The following is a 25,014-nucleotide window of genomic DNA, read 5'->3' on the forward strand; positions in this document are numbered from 1 at the left end:
ATCGCAGTAGTATTGTGTTATCTTAAGAACACCCAAATCTCCACTCAAATAAGTTTTCTGAACCATCGCGCAACGGCAACGGACGTCATCTGGCGAGTGGGATTGGTTACGATACTCCCTCGTACCACGTGATACGGTGACCGGTGGTTGCCTCAAGAAAACAACTTTTTCCCATTCAGTGCGAGCACAGAAGCACACCCACAGGCTATTGAATCCTTTCCCCCTGCCCATAGAGTACGTCGTCATCCAAAAGAAAAACGAGAAACAAGTCTTTTTAATTTCCAACATTTTTTATTGCTTCTTCAACTTTCCAACAATCGAGATTCATTGTCTCACTTGCAATGAGGGGCACCCTTTTATCCGAGGCTCCAACCGGTTCCAACCGGACACGAAAGGAACTAAAATCGATAGCTTATCGCGGCTCTGTGAGGTGGTCGTCGTCGTCGTCGTCGTCGTCAATACACTACCTTAATACTACACCCTAATACCTACAGATGACACGATTCGCTCACTTCTATCCGTGGTTGGCTGTGGACTGCTTTCCGGCGTCGTCGACGGTCCAGGATGCGGGCCACGAAGGGCGAGAACAGCTTGGAGTCCATTTCGTCCGGTTTGTTGGGTCCCACCAGGAAGGACACGATCACGGCAATGACGATGGTGATCAGCGCTCCCATGAGGGTGTACCACAGGTAGGAGATGTGGTACAGGGCGAACTCGGGTTCACTGGTATTTGTGTGAAAAAAAAGATAACATTGGTTGATTAATATGTTGAAAACCTTTCAATTTTGCATTGATTGAAATGTGCAGTTCTGAGTTTTTTTTGTTCTTGCAATTCTAAGCTGATCATCGTAGATCATCAATCCATCCGTAGCTGCAAACTGCTGAGATCGGTATTCTCCTAAATCATTAGTAGCAACAGGCAGCATCAATGCGTCACCAAAGTTGTTGTGTTTTTTTTTCTGAATCCACATTCCTGTCAATTACTACAGGATGATAACAATCATACGTGTAAACAATTCAAGGGTGTGTTGCTTGTTTTGTACTGATAAAATTGTACAAGTAATATTATGGATATGACAAGTTATAACGAAGTTACAAACCATGATTCGAAATCACGTTCTGCAGCAAACATTAGATAAATTGAATAACGTGTGTTCTAAGATTTACATGCATAATTCAATAGATTTATGTTTTTTTAAATTTAAATTGAGTGCTACCCCTGAGACTCTCCGGTAGTTTTCACTTTACGCACCCGTAGGAAATTGATAACTCCAATGAACGTTAAACACGTTGGTTTAATTTTCCTTGTGCTTATTCATTTAAGTAAATCGTACGATATAACAATCAGCAGTTATCGTGTGGACCCCGCCACTGACCCCAATTTTTACAACCCCGGAACGCTAAGAATCACGAAAAAATCACGCAATGAATTGGTTATTTCCGGAACCGTTGAGTTTCTACAGAACGTTGGTAAAGACATTCAGTTTCAATATTCAATGTCTCGAAAGGAAGTTTTAACCGGACGATATAGGAAATTTAAAGAGCGAAAATTGAGCCTTTGCGAGTTCGTAAGTACGGATACGTTTCTCATACCGAAGCTTAGAACAGTGTCCAACATCCCGGAGCCGGGGACGTGTCCACTCCCCAAGGGACGTTACACGATTCAAAACTACAAACATGAGCTTCCAAAGGTCATACCAGCACCGTCAGGCGAGTATATGGTTGCTGCACGATTAGTAACGGAAGGAAATGAGCTGCTCGTGGCATGCGAATGGACGGTGACGGTACATCAGTAAAGTGTGTACACAATTGATCAGACAAACGCCGAATTACACACACAATTACCAAATTTGACATGCTGTAACTATGGTTAGCTCTAATAAAAAAAACCCAGATTAATCCACCTAGTGGTGATAGTGCCACCTTTCTCGTCGAACATGTACTCATGATCTTTCCTTGGTTGGGATACGACTGGGATGATTTTGCTTCACAATGTTGGCTTCAGCCTTTTGGGGGAATCGAAAACACTAGTTAATGATTTTTTTTCCGACGTTTCGGTCCGTATGGTGACTTTTCAAGGGTTCAATCGGTCAAGGTTTCCTAGTCAAGATGGCCTTGATTAACTTAAAAATGTCACACGGAAGTTTTGGTATTGATTGAGTTCGTTCGGTTTGAAACCGTCGTGATGCGGACAATCTCCTACCTATCGGACGGTCTAGAATTCGGTTCCTGTTTTTGGAATCTTCGACTATTGCTTTGTTTAGCTAGTTTCTGTGCATGGGCCATCATTCCGAAGCATGATATTTCCGTCGACGTAATGCGAACTGTTCCTGAATCCTGAGAATACCTTATTTAGAAAAGCAATAATTTTAATAAAATTGGGAAACTTAATAATTGAACATATTCTGACGTTACGTTAAACGTATAGACAGAGCTGAAAAATATCAGAGTTTTCAGTTGACTGCCTGAGCACCTTCACTATCACTGAAGACCGATCAACATCAAGACGATTATTACAAGCTAGGATATAACGTCTTTCACAATCACAGATGACTTTACGGTCTTCGACATAGTTTTTTCTTCACACTTTAGGCTATATTTTATTATCATAGGTTTCAAAATTCATGTAAAATTTGACAAAAAATGCAAGCAAGTGAAATTGCCCATCTAAATCCCATAAAAAAAATCCCAGTAGTTTTAGACGCAAAAGAGGATTGAAAAGGCTTTGATGCGATAATTTTCATTTTCTCAAATAACGTTGACTTATCCTACTGTATATTTTTACACCTCAGTGATTTGATGAGATTGCTTAAGTACAGAAAAAAAAGACATATCATTTGTAACATATTGCTATTATATTCATCGTTACAAAAAAATAATCGCCAAATGCTAATCAGGTTGCGTTTCACAAGCCGCTGCTGGCTTGATGTTGGTAGTGAGTAGACGTCAAACGAGCAAAAACGATTAATATTTGATTCAACCGTTGAAAACAAGGACGATGGAGAGCAGTCCTGCAAAATATCAGTGTCAGTGCCTGTTTTTCAACCGAAAATGAATGACTGCGGCGGTCGTTTCAGTTTCTCGATGTGAGAACTGACAGAGTCCGAGAGCTCCATTCGTGAGCAACCCAACAAGGTCAATTCCCAATCCTTCACACACTACTCATGCTGACAGGCCATTCGTCTCAAGCGGTGGCTTGTGAGAGTGAGTGCCCTATACAATACCACGGGTGAAAACACTCAAATACAGAAAATTGAATGGAAATTTAGCCCGGTCAACTCTCGCTTTCAGCACGCTGCATGTGAGTGTGAGTACCTATTTCATTTCGCTCCCGTGTTGCTGATCGGAAAGCATCATTGACAGGAAAAACAAAACGAAGAAAATGAAAAAAGCAAAAAATCGCCTTCATAAAGGCCAGTCGAAAAATTGCAGCACTGCTACTCACTCTCCAATGGAGAGTGAGTAGAGTAAGACGTCTGTATGTATGTGGCCTTAGTTCAGTCAAGATTTTGTTCTCTCACACATATTTATCGCTTGCATTGACTTTGTTCATTTTTGTAGTTGCTGCGAAGCACCCTACGAAGCACCCAATGCTGGTTTTGCATCAATATCGGTAGCCTCTAATGTGGTCTGAGCCTATTTTTTTGCTAATCGTTCCTCATGGTTTAAAAAAAGACCGTGGTTTGATGTGTCGCATGCTTCCGGCTGGACACCCTAGATCGGTCCCGGAACACTATCGGTAGCCTTTATAAAGATCTTCGTTGTGGTCTGAGCCTATTTTCTGGCTAATCGTTCATCACGTTATTCAAAAAGTCGCTGTTTAATGTGCCGCAGGCATGGGTTTTGATCTCTACTACATTAGACCACTTCCAGCGGGACACCCGGAACCGGTTCCGGAATTCTATCGGTTGTTCCAAATATGATCTGAAACTATTTTCTTTTATTAATCGTTTATCAGGTTGCCTGAAGAGCTTGCGATTTGATGCGTCGCATGTAAGGTTTTGGTTAACTTTTGTACTTGGCTACTTCCGGCGTGACATCTGGAACCGGTTCTGCAACACTACCGGTTCCGATATGGTCTGAGAATGTTTTCCTGCCTACTGTTCATCAGGCTATCGAAAAAGCCGCTGTTTGATGTATCGCATGCATGGGTTTGGTTTACTTTCATATTTGGCCACTTCCGGCGGAACACCCAGAACCGGTTCCGGCATACTATCGGTTCAGATATTGTCTGAGAATGTTTTCCTATTTACTGTTTATCAGGTTATCGAAAAATCCGCTGTTTGATGTATCGCATGTATGGGTTTGGTTTACTTTCATATTTGGCCACTTCCCGCGGGTCACCAGGAACCGGTTCCGGGACACTACCGGTTCATATATGGTCCGAGAATATTTTCCTACCTACTGTTCATCAGGCTATCGAAAAAGCCGCTGTTTGATGTATCGCATGCATGGGTTTGGATCACTTTCATATTTAGCCACTTCCGGCGGAACACCCAGAACCGGTTCTGGAATACTACCGGTTCAAATATGGTCTGAGAATGTTTTCCTGCCTACTGTTTATCAGGTTATCGAAAAATCCGCTGTTTGATGTGTCGCATGTATGGGTTTGATTCACTTTCATAGTTGGCCACTTCCGGCGGGTCATCCGGAACCGGTTCCGGAACACTACCGGTTCAGATATGGTCCGAGACTATTTTCCTGTTTACCGTTCATCATGTTTTCGAAAGTGCCGCGGTTTGATGTGTCGCATGAATGGGTTTGTATCGTTTTCATATCTGGCCCCTTCCTGGGGTACCGATCCGGAACACCTAAATGGCCATAACTCCGGAACGGCTGGACCGATTCGAACCATTTTCAATAGAAAACAATGGGACCAGATTCCGCGTCGAATGAACCGTTGGTCATTAAAATCGGTTGAGGTTTACTGCCAAAAAGTGATGTGAGTTTTTTTGTACACACACATACACACACACATACATACACACACACACACACACACATACATACACACACACAGACATCACCTCAATTCGTCGAGCTGAGTTGATTGGTATATGTGACTCGACCCTCCGGGCCTTCTATCAAAAAGTCATTTTTAGAGTGAACATATAGCCTTTCCAGTACACTTAGTGTACGAGAAAGGCAAAAACAATTTACTCGGAAATCACGAACCTGCCCCAACAATGTGTACTCTAAAATTCGAGTATTTTTAAGAAATACCATCAGAAAATTCTCAAGGATTTTTTTTTACAAGTCAACCTGATCTCCTCTCAAAAACTTGGCTATGTCTTCCCGTGAGTTTTTTTTTTCCTGAAATTTCATTAACACTTTCATTCTAGATACTCTTTCAGTCAAGCTATCAGCCTTTTAATGAAAAACAGACCTAAAAACAAAAGTGCTCCGATATTGCTCAAATTCGGTATGAATGATCATTACCGGGTCTCCAGTTAGCCTAGTGATCAAAGCTTTGTATCGCCAATCCGGAGACGGTGGGTTCGATTCCATTTCCGGTCGGGAAAGTTTTCTCGACTCCCTGGACATAGTGTATCATTGTATTTACCGCACAATACACAAATTTAGCAATGGCAGGCAAAGAAAGGCATTCAATCATTAACTGTGGAATTGTTCGAAGAACACTAAGTTGAAGCGAGGCAGGCAAAGCCCCAGTGGGGACTTAGAGCCGTAAAGAAGAAGAAGGAGAAGAAGATTGTTACTGAAAATAATTAGACCCGTAGTTCTTTGTTCTGTCGTTAGGGTGGTCATTTTGAAAATAGGGTGGTCAAAACAAAGACATTTTTCATTTTTTTCCAATTTTCGAACCACTATAATTTTTGAATCCATTGACCGATTTTCAATCTTTTTTTTTGCGAATGAAAAGTTCTAGATTAAGGAAAAAAAATATCGCAAAACAAAATAAGTTAACATTAATATGCAAAAATGATCAAAATATCAGTTTTTTATGATTTTCACAATGTTGGACCACAACGACTATACTTGTTTATATTTTTTAACAAAAGTTCAACTATTTATCAAGTCGTTTTTGAGCTAATTTTCTATTTAGCTAAAATTTAAAGTTTTGTACTCATGTGCGTATGGAATGACCATCACTTTAAAAATGCCGTTTATTATATTTATTTTTCATTTTCATATAAATACAGCCATTGGCTACTGGGTGAACTTAATGAAGAAATACCAGTAAGTTCGCCTGCTGCAGAGTGATAATCCAAGAATTGCTTCAAGCATTCTTTTAGAAGTTCCTTCTTAGATCCTCCAAAAATTCCCTCTGATTTTCCTGAAAGAATCTACGGAGGAAACGACAGAGGAATCCCCGGAGGAATTCCCGGAGGCATCCTCAAAGGAATTCCTAGAAGAATTCCTGGAGGAATCCCCGGAGGAATTCCTGGAGAAAGGATCCCGGAGATATTATGTAGGAATCAGGAAGGAAGCTCCGAAGGAATTCTTGGAGGAATTCCAGAGAAATTCCTGGAGGAATTCCTGGTTTAATGTCTTAAGAAATGCCTGGAGTGATCACTGAATGAATTCTTTGGGAATCCCCGTAGAAATTCGTGGTGAATCCCCGAATAATTCCCTGGAGGAATTCCTTACGAAATCACAATAGGTATTTCTAAAGAAATGTATCCTCCTGAGGGAATCCCAGGAGTAATGCCTGGATGAATCTCCAGAAAAATTCCTCGAGGAATTCCCGGTGTATTCCTCCGGGGTCTTCTTCAGGAATTCCTTCGGGGATTCCTTTAGCAATTCCTCCAGAGACTCATCCCCCAATTTTTTCGATGATTCTCCCAGGAATTCCTGTAGTCATCCAGGAGTTTCTGCTGGAATTATTTCAAGAATTTCAACACAAATTCTATCAGGACATCTCTCTCTCTCTTCTTGGCGTAACGTCCTCATTGAGACAAAGCCTGCTTCTCAGCTTAGTGTTCTATGAGCATTTCCACAGTTATTAACTGAGAGCTTCCTCTGCCAATGACCATTTTGCATGCGTATATCGTGTGGCAGGCACGAAGATACTCTATGCCCAAGGAAGTCAAGGAAATTTCCTTTACGAAAAGATCCTGGACCGACCGGGAATCGAACCAGTCACCCTCAGCATGGTCATGCTGAATACCCGTGCGTTTACCGCCTCGGCTATATGGGCCCTATCAGGACATCCCACCGGTGATTTTACTAGGAATTCCCACAAACGAATCCTCCAGAAATTCTCACCGGGAATCCCTCTCGTAATTCCCATCGGAGATTTGTCCACCATTCCTCCTACCGAGAATTTCTCCAGAAATTTTTACTAGAAATTTCTCCAAGAATTCCTGTTGGAAAATTTTCCAGAATTTTCTTCAGGGACTTCTCTTTTTGGATTTCAACCGGGAATTTCTCCAAGAATTCCTCCGGGGATTTCTCAAGTTATTCACTCCAGGGTTGCACCTGAAGATTCTTCCAGGCATAGGCGCCAACTTAGGGGGGCAAGCATGGTTTTGCCCCCCAATATTTGACGGTTTTTCGATTTTCCCATACACAAAATCAGAAAAACAAGGCTTTGCCCCCCAATAATTTGATCAAGTTGGCGCGTCTGCTTCCAGGAATACCTACGGGGCTCCTCCGGGAATTTCACCGGGGATTTTTCCACAAGTTCCCCCAAGAATTCCTCCGGAGATTCTACCAGGATATTCTCTTGGAAAAACTCCAGAAACTCCTATGGGATAAACTCCAAGAGGAATTCCTGGAGAATATGCTGAAGGAATTCCTGGAAGGATTTCCGGACAAATTTCGGGAGGAAATCTCAGCGGAACTCCTGGATGAATCCCTTAAGGATTTCCTGCAGGAATCCTCGATGAATTAATGGCGGAATTTTTGGAGAAATTTTAAGAAGAATCCCTTAGGAATCTCTGCAGAAATCTTCGAAGGAAACTTTGGAGAAATATCTGAAGGAAATCCTAAACGAATTCTTGAAGAAATTCCTGGAAAAATCCCTGAAGGAATTCGTGGAGAAAACTCTGAAGTATTCTCTGAAGAAGAATCTTTATAGCATACCTTCCCGGCAGAACTAAACGGAATTTTTGAAGAACGACCTTTATGGATTAATGGCAGAATTCTTGAAGGAATTCCTGCAGAAACCCCTGGAGTAATTTCTAAAAGAATATCTGAAGGAATCTCTGCAGGTATCTTTGAAGGAATCCCCGGAGGAATCCCTGAAGGAATTCCCGGAGGAATCCCTTAAGGAATTCCCGGAGGAATCCCTGACGGAATTCCCGGAGGAATCCCTGACGGAATTCCCGGAGGAATCCCTGACGGAATTCCCGGAGGAATCCCTGACGGAATTCCCGGAGGAATCCCTGAAGGAATTCCCGGAGGAATCCCTGAAGGAATTCCCGGAGGAATCCCTGATGGAATTCCCGGAGGAATCCCTGAAGGAATTCCCGGGAGGAATCCCTGAAGGAATTCCCGGGAGGAATCCCTGAAGGAATTCCCGGAGGAATCCCTGAAGGAATTCCCGGGAGGAATCCCTGAAGGAATTCCCGGGAGGAATCCCTGAAGGAATTCCCGGGAGGAATCCCTGAAGGAATTCCCGGGAGGAATCCCTGAAGGAATTCCCGGGAGGAATCCCTGAAGGAATTCCCGGGAGGAATCCCTGAAGGAATTCCCGGGAGGAATCCCTGAAGGAATTCCCGGGAGGAATCCCTGAAGGAATTCCCGGGAGGAATCCCTGAAGGAATTCCCGGAGGAATCCCTGAAGGAATTCCCGGGAGGAATCCCTGAAGGAATTCCCGGGAGGAATCCCTGAAGGAATTCCCGGAGGAATCCCTGAAGGAATTCCCGGGAGGAATCCCTGAAGCAATTCCCGGGAGGAATCCCTGAAGGAATTCCCGGGAGGAATCCCTGAAGGAATTCCCGGGAGGAATCCCTGAAGGAATTCCCGGGAGGAATCCCTGAAGGAATTCCCGGAAGGAATCCCTGAAGAAATTCCCGGGAGGAATCCCTGAAGGAATTCCCGGGAGGAATCCCTGAAGGAATTCCCGGGAGGAATCCCTGAAGGAATTCCCGGAGGATTCCCTGAAGGAATTCCCGGAGGAATCCCTGAAGGAATTTCCGGAGGAATCCCTGAAGGAATTTCCGGAGGAATCCCTGAAGGAATTCCCGGAGGAATCCCTGAAGGAATTGCCGGAGGAATCCCTGAAGGAATTCCCGTAGGAATCCCTGAAGGAATTCCCGGAGGAATCCCTGAAGGAATTTCCGGAGGAATCCCTGAAGGAATTCCCGGAGGAATCCCTGAAGGAATTGCCGGAGGAATCCCTGAAGGAATTCCCGTAGGAATCCCTGAAGGAATTCCCGGACGTTTCTTATCAGATCCTTCTAGAGTTCTTTCTAAGATTCATTCAGGAGCTTCTTCTGGAATGCTTCCAGGAGTGCCTTCTGGTATTGCTCCATGAGTTCAATCTAAGATTTCCCCAGAGGTTCCTTCGAGGGATCCCCAGAATTTCCTGCTGAAATTTCTGGATTACTGTTTCTTCTGGTGTTCCTACAGGAAATTAATCTGAGAATCAACAAGAAGTTTGTTCTTGGATTTGTCAAAAATTTCTTTAGGATTTTCTTATTTGAGAATTCCTCCAGATCTTACTGATTCAAAAGCTTCTTCTGTAATTTTCATGGAGTTCTTTCTGAGATTCTTCAAGGAGTTTCTTCAAGTTTTTCTTGGATTGCTCCAGAAGCTTCTTCGAGGATTCCCTCAGGAGTTCCTTTACGAATACCTCCATGAGTTCTTTCTGGGATTCATCCCAGATTTTCCAAGTTTGACCAGAATATGCTTATGGAATTTATCCAAGAGATTCTTCAAAGATTCCTCTTCTTGGGAATTTCTGGGATCCTACAGAAAAAAAATTGAAGGGCATTGTTTTTTGGAAAATTGAAATTTTATGACACTTAATATAGAATAGTGATGAATATCAATACCATTGTATTTTTTCCTCAAAGTCCTTCAAATATCCTCAAACACCTTCGAAGACATCATTTCAATCGTACAAACCGATTTCGAAATATAATTTTTGAAGAAGAAAATTAGGATTTTTCCATACACCCTTTACAAAAGTTAAATCAAATGAAATAAAAAACATTTTTAAATAGAATATTTAAAATCTGAACTGCCTTACCGTGAAAGCGTCCATAGAACACTGAACTGAGTAGCAGTCTCAGTTGTGAAGTAACGCCAGGAAGAGAGAGAGAGAGCATCTATTAAACATCTCGTTTTCTTACGCTTTGGTCAAAATAGTGCTCAGTTGCCACTCAGGCATGCCATACATACAGATTTATTCGTATTATGTATACAGTTTTTTGAGCTTCCGTACAGATTTTCGTTTTATATGGGATACAGCTTTTTCACCCAAATTTTGTATGGGATACAGTTTTTTGAAAAATGCGAAACAGATTTTTCAAAAAACCATCTGGCATCCCTGCTACTACTACTGATGAAATGTCAACCCTACATGAATTTTCAGCAGCTTTAACTCACTAAAAGCAACAATCAAGCTCAAAATAGCATTTTTTTACCTATCCGCCACATGAAAACCATTCGACTCAATGGCCTGTTCAGCCTTATGACCTATTCAGCTCAATGACACATTCGACCCAATGAGTTATTCGGCCTAATGGTATTTTTGTCTTATTGACCTGTCCGCTCTTTGCGGCCTAATGAATTTTCCGGCTCAATGACCGTTTCGGCTTAAAAAATCAACAACCAAAAAAATGAGAAAATGCTTCCAGTTTCGCCTTAATAACCTATTCAGCCTTATGATCTGTTCGACTTAATGGCCTTTGCAGCCTAATGACCGTTGCGGCCTAATAACCTTTTCGACCTAATGACCTATTTGGCTTAATGATCTGTTCAGCCTTTTGACCTATTTGCCCTAATGACCAATTTGGCCTAATAACCTTTTCGACCTAATAACCTTTTCCACCTATTTGGTCTTATGATCTGTTCGAGCTGACGACATTTATCCAACGAGGCTGGCGAATAGTTGTGTTGGAAAGCTCAGTGGGTATCATGGGAATTTCAGGGGATCTCAGGAGAAGTCAGGAGCATTTCAAGGGGTTCCAAGGGCGTTTCAGAGCCGTTACAGAGGACCTCTGAGGTTTTCAGGGGGTCTCAGGGGGCTTCAGAGGGTACCAAGAGACTTAAGGCAAAACTGGAAGCATTTCCTCATTTTTTTGGTTTTTGATTTTTTTTTAAATAACGAAGAAATATTTTCAAAATCGGTTTTCGTACACATGTCGGGTATGAATCAAGGTATCTTCTGATTTTTTTTGTGGTGGAAAAAGTTTTCCATTTTTTCAGAAACCATTTTTTTGTGAAATCTTATTCAAAAATGGTTTCTGCAAAAACGATTTCAGGGGACCCCAAGGGGTCCCAGGAAACCTCTAGGGTGGTGTAGTTGGTCTCAGGAGCGTTTCAGGGAATCTTAGAGGGAGTTCTATGTCTCAGGGGGTCTCAGGATACCGCAGGGGCATCTCAGGTGGCCTCAAGGGGTTCCAGGGGCGTTTAAGGGGGTCTCTAGGAGGTCTCACGAGCGGTTCAGAGGGTCTTCAAGGAGTTTCAGGGCATCTCAGGGGGTATCCGGGGGTAACAAGGGTGTGTAAGAGAGTTTCGGTAGTGGCCTCTGTCCCATCCCTGAACCAGAAAGGCCCATGGAATAAAAACTGATAGCTACGTCGCTCCCATTGTTGGTGTTTGAATTTATTGAAACACTCTCACCAACACTGCTAATCCATTACACTTACACAAAATCTTAATCTTGTTAGTTTATTGTGCAAGTGTCATAGTCAACCCAAAATCATACCCTTCCAAATAAGGGGGTCTCAAGAGGACTCAGGGGAGTTTCAGGAGGTCTCATGAGCGTTTCAAGTAGTTTCAAGGGCGTTCCAGAGATCTCAGGGGGTTTTCAGGGTTCCAAGAGTTCTTGGAAGCGTTTCAGACGGTAGAGTACAAATAAAGTCAACTTAAATAAGGGATAAAAAAGTACTAGCTTGACTAATTTTTCAAAAGATCACACGCCAACGAACGGATAACAAAATGATAACAAGTTCTATTACCTGATTATCATTCGTTTGATAATTAAGCTGAGTTGAGTTTAGCCTTCAGTTTAGTTTAGTAGCTTTCAATTACTCTCACTTTCACTGTGTCCCGTTGGTATAGGGGCTATCGGCTGCGACCGACAATCGCTCGATCAGGGTTTGAGACCCGCATGAGCGCAATAGTTGAAAACATTGAATGTGAATTATCAGATTTTTTTTTCAACTGCTGACGATAAAACTGCTCTGAGTGATACCTAATTGATAACAAAACCAGTAAATGTAATGTTGAACAAAATGTTGTATACCACAATAATTTATCAATTTGAACTCAATGATAACTTAACTTCTTATCCTTTTGGTATTCGAGAAGTAAGTTTGAGTTATCATTTTTGTTATGTTGGCTCTTAATTCAATTTGTTGTCATTAAATTCAATTATAAAAGAATGATAACCAGGTAACAAAGCTTGATTTCATTTTGTTATCCGCCTTTGCTCGGGATTTCATACTACAGTCGCATGGCAGGTAGAAAGCAGAATCTATTTTTAGTTTCGAGATTCATCAGACCCTCAGTTTTGGGAAAGCTTCGAAATATGCGTTTGGAAACTGATAACAGATTTTGTTATCATTTAGTGTTTTTGTGTTATCGCGATAGACCAAAATTATCGATAACTAAGTTTGTTATCATCTGTTATCATCAATTGGAAAAGATGATAACAAAAATAACAACATGATAATACCGATAGCACAGTTTAATATCAGAATGATATCACTTTGTTATCCATCTTTGCTTGGGTAATGAGTCAAAATTTATTAAAGTATTGACTATGACAAATAAGTAGTGAGTTATAAAACAAATATCCTTTAGAAAGATGTGGGAAAGTGGGATCAACATAATAGTCCATAAATGTTCCGGCTTTAAAATTTCAATCGAGTAAAGTTGTTAAGTTTTCAACTTACCTTGGCACGGATTGCTGAGGCGGTGCCGTCACATTGATGGCCAGCATGCTCATTGGTTCCGATGGTATGAAGTGATAACTGCAACCTTGGGTATCTACCGGCTTCGATTCGAACTGCAGTTCCCCAGTTGCGATGGCCACCTGAGCACGGAAGCAAATCCATGACATCACTACCAATCCGACGGTTCCTCCAATTATTGCTCCCTGTGCAGTTAAGATGGAAATTAGTGTTAGAGTCATAGTCATAGAGTTGATAAGAAAACTACGTACAGTTCCAGTAGCCCAAGGAATAAGTACACCCAAGGTGAAGATGCCCAACAGTGGTCCATTGCTTACGCTGCCCAAACTCATCGAAAGTTGCAGCACGGCACCGAGCTTCTCCACTACGGATACCAAGATAACGCAGATGACACCGAAAACTCCCACCACCGAACGCATGATTATCCTGTAATTTAGGATAGTTTAATTTCCGATTATGAATTAGAATTGAATGTTTTAATCTTACGCCGTTGCCCGCTCGCTCAGCGGTTTGTTCGAGAAAGGTTTGAAGAAGTCCTCCAGTACCACCGCGGACATCGAGTTCAGTCCCGTAGATAGCGAACTCAACGCTGCTGAGAACACTCCAGCAACGAACAGTCCCGGAAGTCCCGGATAATCGCCCAAAGTGTCCATAACCAACAGTGGCAGCAGCTGGTCTTTGGCCTTCGCCAGTTTAGTCGTCAACGGATCGCAATCGTGGTACTTGGCGTAGATCAGCAGTCCACTGTAGCAACACAGCCCCAATAAGAACAAAGTTCCCACAATGAATGTCCATAGAGCTCGCTTGGCGTCCTTCATCGTTGGCAACGATAGGTATCGCTGGATCATATTCTGGCTGACTGCGTTCGTCTTCAACCAATAAATCACTCCACCGATCACACAAGAATACACGTTGTGTCTCGTAGTCATGTCGAATCGGAAGTCCGGCGCCTCGAGGCGTCCACTCTGGCTGGCACGGTCCATCACCACCGACAGACCTCCCACGTCAAACGTCCCCTTAACGATGATCAACACCATGGCACCGAACATCAGCACAGTCTGGACGACATCGGTCCACACGACCGCCTTCAGTCCGCCCACGCAGGTGTAGAAGATACAGATGATGCAAACCAGTGGCGTTATGAGATGGACGTTCACTCCGGTCACTTGGTTGAACGCCAGCGCCGGGACGTAGATGACGATCGGTAGCCACGCCATCTGCGGACAATTTATTAATTGGCCATGTCAAAACACACCGACAAAGACCGTTGTTGGTTGGGGGGAAACAAATTGGTTCATTAGATAATGATGTGACCAGATTTTCTCACGACACAAAGCAACGAGACGTCGTCGTCGTCGTCAATTGGATGAACTGAGATTTCCGGTGACGACGTTCCCGTTCCTCGGTTTGACATTGACCCTTGAGCATGTAAACTTACCGTGGCGAATGTGAACAGGATTGATCCGAACAGGCGCATACGTTTGTCGAAGCGGGTTTGGAGGTACTGTGGAATATGAAGATCATTGTTAAATTTGCTACTAAGATTTGACAGAAACTTTAGGGAAGCAGTACCTGATAAGTGGACGTCAGTTGGAGATTATGAAACACCGGAAGATAGATGTACATCATGATGAAGCCCATCGAGATGACGCCGCCGACGATGTACATGTACTGGACACCGTACACGTAGATCTCCGTGGGCGTTCCCAGCAGGGATATGCCGGAGATGAAGCTACGAAGAAAGACAGTTGTAGATAATAATTGGCTTTACAGTCTTGACAAAAAAGGAAATACTGCTGAATCAATCTTTATAAAAAGCAAAATAATCTGAAGCATGAAATGTCCCTTATAAATCCTATTAGTTTGGGCAATGAGCTATAACAGATAACATTTGTTATAGCTCAGTGCCCGAACATATTTCGTTTAATTTTCTTATAAAATTCTAAATAATCCTTCGATAAAAACTTTACGGAAAAGATGAATAAACTTCCGGAAATAGAAAATTAGACAGTTATTCCTTGTTGGGTATCTAAGTCACTGCGACCAGTTGATAGATTAGACAGTTAAAGAACTCTTTAAGTACTCTTGAAAATTCATGAAGTTCAATTAAGTATGTCCGAAAAGAACTCTCGTAGAAATTTTGTTGAACTTTTGATTGAAATATAATAATGTTAGTTTCACGTATGAATTTTATGGATTACTAGCAGACCCGGCAAACTTTGTCTTGCCCACTTGTGATGGTTTGACAACTGTTAAGGTCATGTCAGCACCGCCCTCTAGATTGGTTTTATTTCGACCATTTTGATTTCCTTCCCAGCTCATAAAAAATCAGTAACTTGACTATTTTCATGCTTTTCTAGATGATTTTGGTTACTTTTTGTACATATAAATACAGCCAACACGAATACAAATCGAACCGTGCAAGAATCATGTTGATCGATCCACCCGTTCTTGAGTTTTGTTGCCTCAAATGAACTTCAAACTCATTTTTATATGTATAGATTTTCTCTCAATAGAAATAGCTACTGAGATTTCATTGCTATTTCTTCTATTTCTTTCATTCAATTTTGCTTGTTTAAGAGAATTATAAAAGAATATACGTGCACAAAAAAAAAAAACAAATTTCTGAACCGTTTGGCAGCAATATTAGCGAAAGCTAAAAACCAAATTTATTTGAACAAAAATAAAATAGAATTTCTTAACTTCAAGAACAGCGTTTAACCCTCTAATACCCAAATTTTTGATTTTGTTCTAAATATCATTTTTCGTCATCTAAAATCGAGTTAAACATGTTTTGGAAGATCATTCTTTTTAATTCTCGATTTTGTGAATTTCAGTTCTTGATTTTTCTAATTTTTATTTTTGAACATCCCCACACTTTTATATTTTTCCTGGAAGCCTATTTGGGGTACGGATTTTTTGAGATGAAAACATTTTGAGATTTTATGAGTATTGTTGAAATATTTTTATTTTAAATTTTTCTCATAGAAAATTTTATTTTTCGTGTAATTTTAAGGAAAATAATTTTAGAGTGTATTCGATTCAGTTAAACTATTAAACTAGGGTAGCATGATTTGGGAAAAATTTAAAATATGTTAATTGTAGCGATTCAACACAAAATAAACAATGACTCCCAAAAGGCGACTAAAACATCAATTTTTCAATGATTTAAAAAAAATGTAAATACGTTTTAAAATATTCCAAAAACCATTTTGAGATATACAAAACAGTCCTAAATATCAGCCAAAAATATAAAAGTTTTGATTTTCCAAGAAACAAAAATTACAAAAATGCTCAAACTATACCCCGTCTAAAGGCGGGGTTGGGTATTAGAGGGTTAATGATAATTATAAAAACATTTTTAAAGAATTCGCACTGTAATATAAAAAAAAACATTTCAAAGTTTCGGAAGAAGTTCTTCGCAAAACATAAATTTTGAGAAACACAAAAAAAAAACAGAAAAAAAATTGAGCAAGTATAATGCTGGTGCTAATTTTGGTGCTTGCAAATGGCACTCTGGACTCACGCTATGGCTCTGACCATAGCAAGTCAAAGGGCATTCTTAAAACCTAACAGACAAAATCCCAAAAGAAGCATGCCAAAGGATAATTCCTCTCAGAAATTTTTGAGTAATGTCTGAACAAATTCAAGGAACAAAGTGCAATTGCTTCAGATAGGAATCTTCCATAGACAACACCTGGAGAATATACTTAAAAAATGCCTTAGTAACTCCTCTGGGAAAACTCTTGAAGGACATTGTTGAAATTTTTCAAGATTCGATTGCAACAGTCCCTTGAAGATTTTCCTAAGCATATAAGTTTGACATTCGCTCAGGGTTTTTTCCCGGCTTTTTAAAGGGTTCCTTCTAATAACTTCGACAACTCCTCCAGCTATGCATCTAAAAATGCCGTAGAAGAATCCTCAAGTGGTTTTCTCCAAAGTTTTCAAGGTCTCTCGTCAACAGATTATCTTAGGGATTTTTGGAAATATTTAAGGGATTTCTCCTAATGTTATAGTTTTGTCACAAACTTTTTTGTAATTTTTCTTGAGATCGAAATAGACAGTGACCGCTAGTGGACGTAATTTCGCAAGTGACAGTGTTTTTCTTCTTGGGAATTTTGGAAGCATAGCCAGTTAGTTTCACGTGGAACTCTAAACCGAGCAGGAAACCATCATTGGAAGGATCCCACAAGATACCAAGTACTGTACCCAAAGTTTGGCTGTTTATCTTTGATGTCAACTGGGATGCCTCATCATTCGCACAACATTTGTACGGCTGTAGCCTACCCTGGCCATAGTACCATCAAATCCTGGTGCTGTCTGGCACCATTCATCCACTAACACCTCCAGGAATTCTACAAGGAAGCCCTCCATAAAGTCCTCAAGGAATTCCTACAGAAGTCACTCCACAAATTCCTTTAAAAATTGCTCCAGGAATTCCTGCAAGAACTCCTAATGCTCCGAGAATACCTCCAGGGATTCCTGCAAAATTTTCTCAAAAAATCTCTCCACAAAATCCTCTAGGAATACTCCAAAATTTCTCTAGCATTCCTCCATACATTTTTATTGGTTTTTCTCTAGAAATAGCTCCAAGTAACCCTTCAGATATTTCCACAAAAAAAAAAAAAATCTGCAGAATTTTTTCAAAAACTTCTGCCAATTTCTTTTTGAAGAATCCCTTCAAGAATTCCTACAGGAATTTCTCCAGAAACTCCTTCCATAATTCTGTCAAGAACTTTCTCCACGACCCCCTCCATGAATTTCTCCAAGAATACTTCTAAAAAATCTTCCAGGATCCACCGGGAAATCCTCCAGATATCATTCCTTGCATTACTCCAAAAATTCCTCCGAGAATTCATCAAAAGGATTTCATTCAGGAATTCTTTTCTAAATTTAGCTATTTTAAATTTATCAAAAATAGCTCCAGGAATTACTCCAAGAAATTATCTCGGGATTACTCCAAGAATTCCTTCGGGGTTTTTTTTCGGATTTTTTTTTCGGAAAATACTCCAGGAAATCCCAGGAAGAATTCCTCTGGGACTTATGCAATAAATTTAGGAATTTTTACAGGAAATCCTTCAGAAAGTCCTCCACAAATGCCTTCAGGACGCTCCAAGAATTCCTCCAGGAAGACATCCGCCAAGAATTCCTCAAACAATCCCATCCAGAATTCCCCTCCAAGAACTTCTTCAGGAATACCTCCAAAACTTCTCTCAAGAGTTCTACCAAGAATCTGTCTAGGAATTTTTCCAGGAATTCCTCGAAAAAATCTTTCAGGAATTTCTCCAAGAACTCCTACAAGAATACTTTCTGGAATTTTGTCAAGATTATCTTGAAGAAATCTCTGGACGAGATTCTGGAGGAATTCCTGGAGTTCGTTCTGGAAGAATTGATATAGGACCTTTCAAAATATTTCCTGGGGGTATTCTTAGAGGAATTCTGGGATGATTTCCTGGAGGAATTCTAAGAGGAACTCCTCCAGGAATTCTAGAAGTTTTTTTTTTGTTTTCAGGAGGAATTTTTGGAGAGATTCATGGGGGATTTTCAGGATTATTTCCTGTTAGAATTAAAGAATTAATTCTGAAAGAATTGCTAATATAATTCCTGGAGGATTTCCTGGACTATTCCCGGGAGAAATTCCTAAAGTATTTCCCGGAATAACTACTGGAGTAATTTCTGGAGGAATTTCTGTAGGATTCCCTAGAGCAATTCATGTAGGGATTCATGTAGTTATTCCTGGAGGAATTACTGGAATATTTCTGGTAGAAATTCGTGGAGTATTTCCCGGAACGATTCCTAGAGAAATTCCTGTAATAATTACTCCACGAATTAGTAATTTTTGGAGGATTTCTTGGAGGAAATCCCGGAATATTTGCTGGAGGGATTTTTGGAATATATACTGGAGGAATTCCTGGAGAAGTCCCTAGAGGAATTTCTTGAGGAATTAATAAAGGAATCCCTGAAGGAATTCCTTGAGGAATGACTGATGGAATTTCCGGATGAATTTCTGGAGGGTTTCGTATTAATAAAGGAGTTCTGGAGGATCCCTTGGAGGAATCTCTTGAGAATTTCTTGAAGCTGTTATAGGAAGAATTTATGGAGGCATCTTTGAAGGAATCAGTTGAGGAATTCCTGAAAGAGTACCATGAAGAATTCCTAGCGGAAGCCTTGGAAGAATCCCTTGACGAATTTCTTGAGAAGTCTCTGAAGCAATTTTTGAATGAATTTGTGACGGAATTTCTAAAGGAATTTCTTATTTATCAATTGTGGAATCCCTATAGAAATCCCTGGAGTAATTCCTCGAGGAATCACTGGAGGATTCCCTGGAGGAAAGTTTTAAAGAATTCAGGGAGGAACTCATGCAGTAATTCCCGGAGGGGATTTCTCCTGAGGAATTGCTGAAGGAATCCTTGGAGGAATTCCTGGAAAAACTCCCCTGGATGAATTCTTGGTTGGATCCTGGAAGAATCTCTGGAGGCATGCCTGGAAGAATTCGTAGTAGAATTCCTTGGACAATTCCAGAAAAAAAAATCCAAAATAATTCCCTTGAGGAATTTTAGGAGGAATTCCTATGAGGCATTCCTGGAAAAACCTCTGTAGGAATTGCTGGAGGAATTCCGGGAACAATTTCTGGAGGACACCGTGGAGGAATTTCTGACGGAATCCCTTGATAAATTCCTAGATGAATTCCTAGAATAAGCAGTTATTCCTAAATAAAGTCCTGGAGGAATCTTGGAGGAATACCAGGAGAAATTTCTGAACAAACTCTTGGGAAAATTACCTGAAGAAGTTTTCAGGAAACTCCTGGAGAAATCCCGGGGAACTCCTGGAGGAATTCCCGAGGAACTCCTGCATGTTTTTTTTTTCAAGTTTCCTGGAGTAATTCCTGATGAACGCCATGAGAAATTTCAAAATAGCTCCTGAAGAAATTTCCAAAAAAATAATCCAGAAAACTCGTGAAGGATTTCACAGGAAGTCGTGGAGGAATTCCTTAGGAACTCGTAGAGGTATTTTCAGAGAACATCACGCTTAATAATCGAGGAACTCCTGAAGGAATTCTTGGGTAGTTTCCGATGAACTTTTGGAGGAATTCTTAATGATTTTAGAACTTGTGGAACGTACCCGAAGTCCTTTAGTAATATTTGTGAAAATCCTGGATAAATCCCAGGGAAATCCGGAAGAGAAGCATGCATTATTCAAATTAATTAATTATCGATTTTCCGGCTTATCCAGCCGAGTGGAAGTTTTACTTAATTCCAAAAGCTAGACTTTACAAATACTGGTGTGAGTGAGAAGATAACCTCAGAGTTTCGAGCTGAACTTGAATTCAGGTTAGTAACTACATCTTCGGGTCTTCTCGTGGTGTACTTGACAAAGCACCTGTCTAGTGAGTAGGAGTCGTGAGTTTGAAGCTCACCGAGAGGATGAGTAGCTATTTAGCAAATTCCACTCCAATTTGTCTGTTTCTCACTCACGACAGTATTTGTAAAATCTAGCTTTCGGAGCATGTATTATTGCTGGAGAACTTCTTGGTGGACTCCTGGAGGGAATTTCCGGAGTATTTATGCAGTGATTTCTGGAGCCATGATGGAGAAATCCCCAATAAAATCCTGGGGGCACTCTACCACAAATGCTGGAGGAACTCTCCAAATATCCAAAAATTTGCAGATATTGTCACCCATACTTCAAAATACTTGGGGTTCTTAGGTGGACACCCAATAAGTAACACATAGAGATCCTCGTAATATTAGCACCTCATAATAGTGAAAAAAATGCCGATTGAGTGAAGAGAAACAAGAGTAGAACTTGTAGACCTTGAAGGTCCTAATTCCAGAATAGTTTGGAAACCCTGGAATATCACATGAACGTACTAAAAGTATTATAGTTTTGCACTGAGGCTCCATCAGCAGTAAAGACTGCATTCCACAAATATTTTTCACAATTAAAGCATGATACAGTATATAGATATTGTAATCCAAACTTCAAAATGTATTGGATGCCATTTTTATTTCACGGAATATTCAACCACCACAATATCGAGCAGCTCGTAGCATTACGAGGACTAATGGATACCAACGTGATCAAATTCCTTGAACAGAGTGAACACAAATTATGGGTTCCGGTGGATCTTAAGAAAATAAATTCCAGAGTAGTTTGGATGACCTAGATCACCCAATTCATGCACCAACACTTTTCTTGGGGTGCTTTGAGGCTTTTTGAGCACCGTAGACTACTAGACTATGTTCTGTGATCATAATTTGTGTATAAAATTTGGTTAATAATGTTGGATTTGTGATACAAACTTCGGAGTACAATCACTCTGGGATCAGTCAAAACTATTGTTCATTAGCAAAACGATGAAATTTGAGCAAAAACATGTGGAATTTATGAAAAATACAAAAAAAGTCACGTATTTTCGGCTACCAGCCAAAGGGGGGATGGTGCAAAGGAGGAAGGTTTCATGCATTTCTTAGCACAACTTTTTCTCTTGACTATAAAAAAGACTCCAGGGTAAAATATTTTAAAATAAAGGAGATATTGCATTTTTGCCAAAAGTAGATCGTCCCAGCTGTTAGCGTGTTAACGAATGACGAAAATATCGCCCATTTTAATTTTTTGCCCAAAAAGTTTTATATAAAGCTTGGTTGTAATGAAAATACCTCTTAAATTGATTTTCATATGTATAAATTTGAACCACGTTTTCCTTTTTCTTAACTGATTGAAGGAGTCATAGTTATAAGATAAAATATACAATGCCAGCCGTACTATTAAAGTTACTCGCATTATCAAAGATACCCCGTTTGACGTTACCATAATTTGGGGGGTAGTTGATCACTGTGGGACTCACGTCCTTAGTTATAACGGTTTAAATGAGCCACCATTTGACTACGATGCTTCGTTCTTAAGTTATGATTTTTTCAAAAAAATAAACGGCTCATATAGCACATCTGGAAAATTTACACAAAATTGGTCATAACTCAGGAATGGAGAAAAACCACATCTTGAAAATTTTACAGAATATAGCTCCTAGGCACAAAAACTCGTGAAAATTTGGATTTCGGCCCAATTAGTCATGCAGCTTCAGATAAGGAGTTATCATGAAAAAGATAAAAGTTTCTAATCCGACCGGGAATGGAGTCAATAAAGCTTCCGCTTCGGCTATGTGGGCCCTGTTTCTGCCGCTAGATTCCAGATTGTAAATACTTCTCTACGCATCTAGGTATGTTTTTTCTGTTACTGGGTTAATTGGAAAAATTCCCGTGAATATAAAGCACATAAAGTATATGCAACAAGCCGTGTACTTTCCACCAGAAAACTACCTCACTTCGTTTCGGTAGCGATCAAATCTACCCATCTGGAAGGGTTTACCCGAAACCTCAACACCTTGTGTCGCATAGGTAACTCTCTGTACGTTGTAGTAAATATTTATATCCAATATGCAGCAAAGTGGTCACGTTCGGTCAGCAAAACAGCAAAACTTGAACGTTCCGGCACGTGAACAAATTGCTTGGAATTTGTCGCGCTTCTCGATCGCTACCACAAACGGTGCGGTGGTTATTACCGACCGCAACCAAGCCAAAGCGTGGAGAATTAATTTCCGCTCGGTATTCAATAGAATCATTCCATTGTGGAGATTGTGGAATCTTACCTGGCAATCAATGATAGTGATACCGGAATCACGCCCATCTTACGTCCTCCAACCAAGTAGTCCGCCTCCACATCACCCTTCTGTGACTTTTTCTTGATGAACCCGAAATACACTCCGATCATGGCACAGCTGGCCAACATAATCACAAACACCACATAGTCGTAGAGCCCAAATCTCTGCAGGGACACCTTCACCTCATCGACACTGAGGCCTTCCATCTTCACTGTCACACTCTTCGAGATGTTCGATCGCACTTGTCTTCGAGATAGCTCACACTAAAATATCCCTCCGGCACGCTTCTCCTCAGGGCATTCCCAAGGATCTCACGCACGACTCCTCACTGGATCACCACTGTGTGGACAGATCAACACTCTCCGCGCCGTGTCACAGACGTCCACCACACCAAAGCTGCCGATTCTTCCAACACACACAACACTCCAGGGGGAGATGAGGAGATAGTGATCTCGATTACGATTCGAGCGCGCTTTCTCGAGTGCGATCCACAGCCGCCAAGATCCAGTGCTCAACTGACCGGATTGATAAAAGATAACAATGCATTAAGAGGGCTTGCAAAATTGCGTCTTCTTAGAGCGCGGGTCGTCGCTAATTCTGTTCTTCTGGCGGTGGCGGCACGGGGTAGTTAGAAGCAAGTGCTGTTCGCACTGGAAGTTCATGACTGGACGGGGTAGATAGTTCGGTAAGTCACCTCGATGCGGTTGTTCTCGGTGGGGATTTCTCGCCGTGTGCGTTGGAAAGTCGTATCATCCATATGATCAGCGACAGTCAGTGGCCAGTCGTTTAAGGTAAGTAGGCAGCTTAGATTATTCAATCAATTTCGGAGGGTTCTGGTAGCTCCAAGTGGTAAATTGTGGTGTTCGAGGTTGATCGCGAACGGGCGTAATGAGGATCGTTGCGCGTCAATTGGTGGTTATTTTTAAAGTGTTCCAAAACTATCATCGGTTTGTTGGGGCTGAAGGGAGCGAATGGAAGAGGTGGCGCTGTAGAACGTGTGACGCGAACAGAACTTTAGTCAATTGCGCTGATTTGGACTGCCATGGGACTGGAGCGTGCTTTTTATGCAGTGTACGGGGTCAAGAACAATTTGTATGTTATGGTTTTGTATTGTTATGAAATTTGTTCGCATGGGTGCGTCTATTTGTGAATAACGTTGTGTTGGCTAAATATGTTTTGTGGAAAGGTTTCCTGGTTTAAAAACGGTGACGTCTTAATATTTTGTTTCACAACTTTACACTCCAACTGAGATTAATCCTGCTTTTCTACTTAGTGTTTATGAAGTCTTCTATAAGCATTCTTTGATTGTTCATTCACAATGCCATTGGACGTTTCATACAAGATAAATGAGCCAAACAAAACTTGCTATTGATCAAGAGGTTGATCACTCTTGGAATGAATATCCATGAATTTACATATACATATGAATACTTTTTACGTAGTGTTTTACACCGTCCCACAATGGTTTATTTTCCCATTTTCACGCTCTTAATTAGGGGCTGTCCAGAAACCACGTGGTCATTTTTTTGGGACTTTTCAACCCACCCCCCCCCCCCCCGCGTGGTCATTTGTCCATACAAAATTTTTTATTGGTTCATACAAAATGGTCATTAGCCGAACCCCCCCCCCCCTCATGACCACGTGGTTTAAGGACAGCCCCTTAATAGCTCGTAGGATTGAGGAAATAGACCAATGGTGTCTTGGGCAAAGTTGACGAGAATGACCAGTTCCATCTTTTGACAGTTAGAGTTTTCAGATGAATCCCCCTTAAAGTGAGATATAATGCTTTTTAACTGTTGAGATAGAGGGTTGACGTCTTCTGCAAAGTTGTAGCATTTTTGATTCCAAACAACTTTCCTTAACACGTCAATGTTGTAATTTTCACACCAATGGAGATAGAGGCCTGTGTTTGAAAGTTAACCCCAAAAACACGTTTTTTAAGTAAAACATACATTTGTTGAATTTTTAGACCCATATAATGCTCTGCAAAGTTGAATGTATCAATAAAATACGTTACTTTGCCGAATACATCAAAGCTGTAAGAATCAAATGAGACGAGTTATAGATATATTTATGATTTAAATTTAAAAAAAATAATAATTTTGTATGTTACTTTTAGAGAGATTGATCCGAGAACTCTAACTGTCAAAAGATGGCGCTATTCATTCCCGTCAACTTTGCCGAAGACACCATTGGTCGGATTGGAAATATCCTTAATCCTTCTTCTTCTTCTTCTTCTTCATGACGTAACGTCCTCACTGGGACAAAGCCTGCTTCTCAGCTTAGTGTTCTATGAGCAC

The 25,014-nt window shown here is 40.9% G+C and overlaps 1 protein-coding gene across 1 annotated transcript; it reads right to left on the reverse strand.

Annotated features, from left to right (window-relative positions):
- Positions 1-269: 269 nt before the first annotated feature.
- Positions 270-23,514, reverse strand: LOC109422010 (sodium-coupled monocarboxylate transporter 1-like). The gene is made up of 7 exons (XM_029876837.2): positions 22,703-23,514; positions 14,626-14,785; positions 14,492-14,557; positions 13,540-14,270; positions 13,305-13,479; positions 13,036-13,238; positions 270-723 (listed from the first exon to the last, which is right to left on the reverse strand). The coding sequence occupies exons 1-7, from the start codon at positions 22,918-22,920 to the stop codon at positions 489-491; spliced, it is 1,788 nt and encodes a 595-aa protein (XP_029732697.1). The 5' UTR covers positions 22,921-23,514; the 3' UTR covers positions 270-488.
- Positions 23,515-25,014: the final 1,500 nt, after the last annotated feature.

Source organism: Aedes albopictus, chromosome 3 (genome assembly GCF_035046485.1).
Source record: "Aedes albopictus strain Foshan chromosome 3, AalbF5, whole genome shotgun sequence".
NCBI lineage: Eukaryota > Metazoa > Arthropoda > Insecta > Diptera > Culicidae > Aedes > Aedes albopictus.

Coding starts and splice junctions, on each gene's coding strand:
- LOC109422010 (XM_029876837.2), bottom strand. CDS start 22,920: ATGGAAGGCCTCAGTGTCGATGAGGTGAAGGTGTCCCTGCAGAGATTT. Junction 14,558..14,625: donor AACTGACGTCCACTTATCAG/GTACTGCTTCCC, acceptor CATATTCCACAG/TACCTCCAAACCCGCTTCGA. Junction 13,480..13,539: donor CTGAGCGAGCGGGCAACGGC/GTAAGATTAAAA, acceptor CCTAAATTACAG/GATAATCATGCGTTCGGTGG.